At 36.5% G+C, this 5,789-nt stretch overlaps 1 protein-coding gene across 1 annotated transcript; it reads left to right on the top strand.

The window, feature by feature from the left end:
• Positions 1-3,875: 3,875 nt before the first annotated feature.
• LOC143986773 (olfactory receptor 2B6-like) lies at positions 3,876-4,790 on the top strand. The gene has a single exon (XM_077485179.1). The coding sequence runs from the start codon at positions 3,876-3,878 to the stop codon at positions 4,788-4,790; it is 915 nt and encodes a 304-aa protein (XP_077341305.1).
• Positions 4,791-5,789: the final 999 nt, after the last annotated feature.

Raw genomic sequence — 5,789 nt, 5'->3', positions numbered from 1 at the left:
AGCGATAAGAAATTAGAATCACTCGCAAAATTGAACGATAGAGATTTGTGGGGAGATCCGTCTTCAAATACTGAAAAGTAATGACAGTGACGATTCTGCAACTGTGCAAATTTCAGTGTTTTTGATTTGATTACATTATTGAATAATTTTGATTCCTGAAGATGTTAACAATGAAACGTACGTCGGAGCGGTACTTGGTCACGCTATTCGACGCCATTTCCGGCCTCTCTGGTTCGACGGTCTGTAAGCCTGGAACGCATGCCAATATCGAATGCGGAAGGACCTTTTCCCGTGGGTCGGAGAGTGATTCTTCTGGTCAGAGCGAGCAGTCCCAGTGCCAGGTCAGGCACATAGCCATGTAAGGAGCCTTTTGGCTGTCTGTTTTGAGTTTGTGCTTGAGTCTGTGAAGAGAGACATACCATCTACTATCATTTGCATCAGTATCCATATGAGCAGGCATTATCCTGTGCAAGCGTTGTTTGACTTACTTTTTAATTAAAGTGGTCAAACGGATCTGGTAAGCAGTTTGGACTTGTATCTTCACTACTGGTGTAGTTCTACGTGTATGGTGGAGGGAGTCGCAAGCCTTTTTCCCGACTTGTTGCTATATCAGGATTATTATCTGTTTTCCACATTCCGGATTGGTAGAATTCGGCAGAATGCATTCTCTGTAGAGACACTTCATTGGGACTTTACATTGCCAATTATTATTATTATGTTTGGTTGTTCACTGATGTTCACTATTTCTCCAGTGAAATTATTGTCATTATATATGCGCATATCTTTACCCTGGGGATTACTATATTGTTTGAAGTATTTTTGCCACAGCCATTGTTATGTAGTGGTTTGGAAAATATTTTACAAATTGGTGGTTTAGAAAAAATATTTTACAGAGCGCCCTTAATTACCGTTGTTTTTTTCACTTTTCTAGGGAGCTGCTCTTTGTGTATGTTTTTATTTGTTTTTGTTCACATGGCGCGGAATTTGAGCAGTTGAATCTCAACTGTTTTGTCCACTTAATTTTGATTATTGTTATATTATTATTTGGTATAATTATTTATTATATTATAATTTATGATTTAATTTTTCAAACTTTATCATACCCGGGATGTCTACTAGACTCTGGTTTGGACAGATTTAAGTGAGTTATTCCTAAGAATTACTGGACTACAATATAAAATCTGAAATAATCATACTGCCAGGGAGGTTAAATAAACAAAATGACTTTAAATACACCCCAAATCTTCCTTTGAATAAAGAAAAATTAAGCAAGTTTTGCCTAAGCAGCAAGATGAAATTATATTACCATGCTCCAGAGGACATTGTGAATTATGCCCAACATTTTAAATAAATATTGAGATTTTTAGTGGCAAACATAATAATTAGTACAATTTTATTTTATTGACATAAATGTTAAGAAAATCAAGAAAATAAGTTTTACTATGTAGAGAACTACTGTCCAAAAAACATGTTTTCCCTATATGATTTTCCCCTATTAGATATTATATTACATTACTTTGTTAACATATATCCATCATCTCCAAAAGTCCATTCAAATGAATTCCGTTGATAAAAGGAGAATAGCCTTCCCTCTTTGCATTTAGCAGTCTAGCTTCACAATTACCCTCCAAGTATCAGAAAAAAAGAGCTGGAAACTGACCCAGTACTCCCAACAGAGGACATTCAAACCAACTGGGATATCAGGTAGAAACCCTTGATCAGTAATCATGCTTAGTGGATTTCTGATCTAGGCTGACATTCCTATTGATGTTTAAACTTTGATGGCTATTCGCTAATCACTTTGATTTGATTCATATGAATCCAAATAGCAGAGAAATTGCTCTTTTAACTCTTTTTTCTACAATCAGTGTTAATTTCATTAACAAAAAATTTTCGTCAAAAATGTTGTCAGCGGCATTTTTACAGTGACAAAAACAAAATGAAAAGTACAGCACATTTTCTCCACTGACGAAAACTATAACAAAAATTTGATCCGTTTTCATTAACAAATGAAAACGGGATGAAAATGTGAGTTTTCATGTAGCTCCATCTGCTTCAGTATTCCGCACCCAGCAAGCAAGTGCACCATGACAAGATGACTGCCAGAGACCTGAGAGTTAAAGCAACACTGTGCATTACAGGCCAGGCACCCAGAGCAGAGCAGACTGTGAGTGTACAGTAATAACAGTTGTGGTACATTACAATTACAGCAGACCTGAGACCTCCCCTCAGACCACTGTCCGTCCAGAGCACACTGTGTAACTGTGCATTACAGGCCTCCTCTGGCCTGTGGCATCCAAGGCACTGTGCATTACAAGCTATCCCTCAAACCTGAGACCACCATCCATCACTGTGCAGCATTACATGCCTCCTCAGACCATTCTCCAGAGCACTATGGAGCATTGCAGGCCTCCTTAGACCAATGTCCAGCACTCTGCAGCATTACAGGTCTCCTCAGACCACAGTCCAGAGCATTCTGCAGCTTTACAGGTCTCCTCAGACCACCATCCAGACCACTATAAAGCTTTACAGGCCTCCTTAGACCACCACCCAGAGCACTGTGCAGCATTACAGGTGTCCTCAGACCACCCAGAGCAGCTAAATCTGTATCTGTGAGTGTTATCAAACCTTAATACCATAAATAATAACATGATATTAATTTTTTTTACTCCAGGAGTATATATAATGAGTTTGAAAATTCTAAAGAAGATGCATTACAATTTAACTAAACACATTAGATTTTAGTTAGACTAAAATGATATTTTTTTTGCCTAAAATATACTGGAGATTTTAGTTGACTGAAATATGATGAGTAAAATGAGACTAAAACTAAAAATGGCATTTTAGTCAAAGACTATGACTAAAACTAAAACATCTGCAGAAGACTAAAATGGGACCAAAACTAAAATGCCATTTCAGTCCTAAAACTAAAACTAAAACTAAATCGAAATTTGGTGCCAAAATTAACACTACCTATAATGACAATTGTAGGCCACTTTTGTTAGGTGGAAAAATCTGCCACTTATTTCCAACAGATTTGAAGGACAATGATCACAAATAATTCAAAACATTACCTCCTTTTTTTTTATTCATGGGTGGTCTGGATTTGGTTAGTGAAGACCTGATTCAGAAACAAATCCCTTATGTGACCTATTGCTGGCTGTAATAGATTACTATAATCTCCTCCTGCAGGGATATGCTGGACAAACCTGTAACAGCTACCCCATGACATGTAATGCCATGACATCACATCTAATATCACTTCACTTCCAACATAGAAACAATGTGGAAGCATTATGTTTACATTGATCTGCAACAGAGCATTGTGCAGCAACACTAGAAGCCCTGGAGTTGGTGGTTTCAGCTACTAAGTTTATTCTCATTCCTGATGCCATTTTAAAAAAATGCACTGGGACACATAGCTGCCATCCATGTACCATTTTACAGTGGCATTTCGGACCCAATGGTTAAATGACATCTGAGCCGAAGAACATAATATTATTAGACCTCATGCTTTTGGTATGCCTACTATTATATTTTTTTATCAGGTGTGTTAATACAACAAAAAAGTAACAAAAAATATGATAAAAGTGAACAGAAAGAAATAAACTTGTAAAAAATGTTGGTCAAATTGAAAATGTTTTAATATGTCTTTGCTTTTTCCAATATATAAAAGTTTAGGACACCACTATACAGTATACTGTATATGAAAATTGCATTAAGAAGATTTAAGTTTTGACTTCTGAGAAAAAAAAAGCTACTTGCCCCTTACAAGGACCTCATGACCAAGTTAATAAATAATAAATATTAAAGCATTATATGATTTACTTTTTAAATGATAATACCACTTTATAGATTGCCATAACTTGTCCGCCATGCAACAAAACAACACACTTCTGCAAGAGGTTATTCTTTTGGGATTTTCCACAGATCGAAGGGTGAACATTGCACTTTTTGCTCTATTTTTTATCATCTACTTAATAACTTTTATAGGAAATGTACTTATTATATTCATTATTGTCATCAGTCACCAGCTGCATACCCCAATGTATTATTTTCTCTGCATTTTATCCTTTGTAGACTTGTGCAATTCATCATCAATTGTACCACGATTGTTGTGTGACTTATTATCTGTTGAAAGATCAATCTCCCTTAGTGCTTGTGCCATCCAATTTTACATTATCCTTCTCATGGCAGGCACAGAGTTTATTCTTCTTGCCATCATGGCTTATGACCGATACATTGCTATCTGCCGACCTCTTCATTATGCCATTCTGATGAGGTGGAGTGTTTGCTATCGGCTTACAGCCTTCCTGTGGATAACTAGCTTTGTGATGTTTGTTCTTCCACCTCTTGTATCCCCCGTTCCTCTGTGTAATCCAAACCAGATCAACCATTTTATGTGTGAAATTCTAGCCATCATCAAACTGACGTGTTATCATGTTTACTCAAGTGAGATTATGATTCTTGTCATTTGTTTTATCAGCATTCTTCTGCCCTTTGTCTTCATCCTTGGGACATATATTTGTATTGTGTCTTCAGTATTAAAGATACATTCAGGGCGCCGGTCCAAGGCTTTTTCTACATGTACCTCCCATGTTACTGTGGTGGCTTTATTCTATGGCTCAGCAATGATCCTAAACTTTGGGGCCACTTCACCATACTCAACAAAACGAGGGAAATACATCTCTATATTCTATAATATTGTTTGTCCAATGTTAAACCCCATTATTTATAGTCTCAATAATACTGAAGTCAAAGAGAAACTGAAAAGGAAAAATGTAGTGTAATTTTTTGGGTTATGATAGGTGATTTTTAAATAATCAATAATAAAAGTGTATTTAAACCCTAACAATGGGCATCTCTTATTTGGTCTGGTAACAATATCACTGAAAGCGTTTTTGTTATATCTGTTCAGTAAGTCAAAATAGGGTAACCAGAACTAGTGTTCTCATTGGAAGATTTTCCCTCTACTCCTGTTCTAGCGTCACTGAAAAATTAAGGATTTTCCTGTACTTTACAGAGGATGAATATCCCTAATGAGAGCACAGATAGTAATAAAAATCCATCAAGAGTTGCGATCCCTCCCGACCTTATCCAAAACTAAAAATAAATAAATAACCCTTTAGTTATACTTTAAATAAGCAAGGCTATGGTTTGGGCACATGGCATCTTTGGATTCCTGGCTCCAGCACAAGAAGATAGAGCTGCCTGTCAGGGTTGACATTGAGCAGCCATTAAAACCTATTTCAGGCAGTTGGTAGAAAGGATTGAAGCTCTTTGGCTTATTATTATTTTTAATGAAAGCCTTTGCTGATGGTACACATCCTGTAGATTTAAACAAGAATATTCCATCTGCTGATTCAGTGCCATTCAGTAAACAATCCTTGCCAGAATTGACTTCAAAAAGTGAAATATCTAAATCAGAGGACAACAGTGAACGTGTTAAGTATGAACCATGGATAGACCAGTATCCTCTTAAACAGGAAGCTAATAATATATGGGAAGGCTTTAAGATAGATTTCTGGATCCCTTTTACTCCTCTGATGAACAGCTCATGTCAGACAATCAAACATCGATTGAACAGTATGAGGCAGTAGTAGCTGAAAAATGAAAAAAGAACTAGAAGTAGGCCATATAGTAGGATTATTTTCTCGTGCTCCCTACCACAATACAGTAAAACCTTGGTTTGAGAGTAACTTGGTTTGAGAGCATTTCGCAAGACAAGCAACATTTTTTAATACATTTTGACTTGATGTACAAGCAATCTCTTGATATAAGAGTAGTGT

The sequence above is a fragment of the Lithobates pipiens genome, unplaced genomic scaffold (assembly GCF_037356315.1).
Source record: "Lithobates pipiens isolate NorthernLeopardFrog02 unplaced genomic scaffold, aLitPip1_a1.2 Scaffold_18, whole genome shotgun sequence".
Taxonomy (NCBI): Eukaryota; Metazoa; Chordata; class Amphibia; order Anura; family Ranidae; genus Lithobates; species Lithobates pipiens.
The sequence above is the reverse complement of the archived record's forward strand: the minus strand, read 5'-3'. Positions and strand labels throughout refer to the sequence as shown.

Coding starts and splice junctions, on each gene's coding strand:
- LOC143986773 (XM_077485179.1), top strand. CDS start 3,876: ATGCAACAAAACAACACACTTCTGCAAGAGGTTATTCTTTTGGGATTT.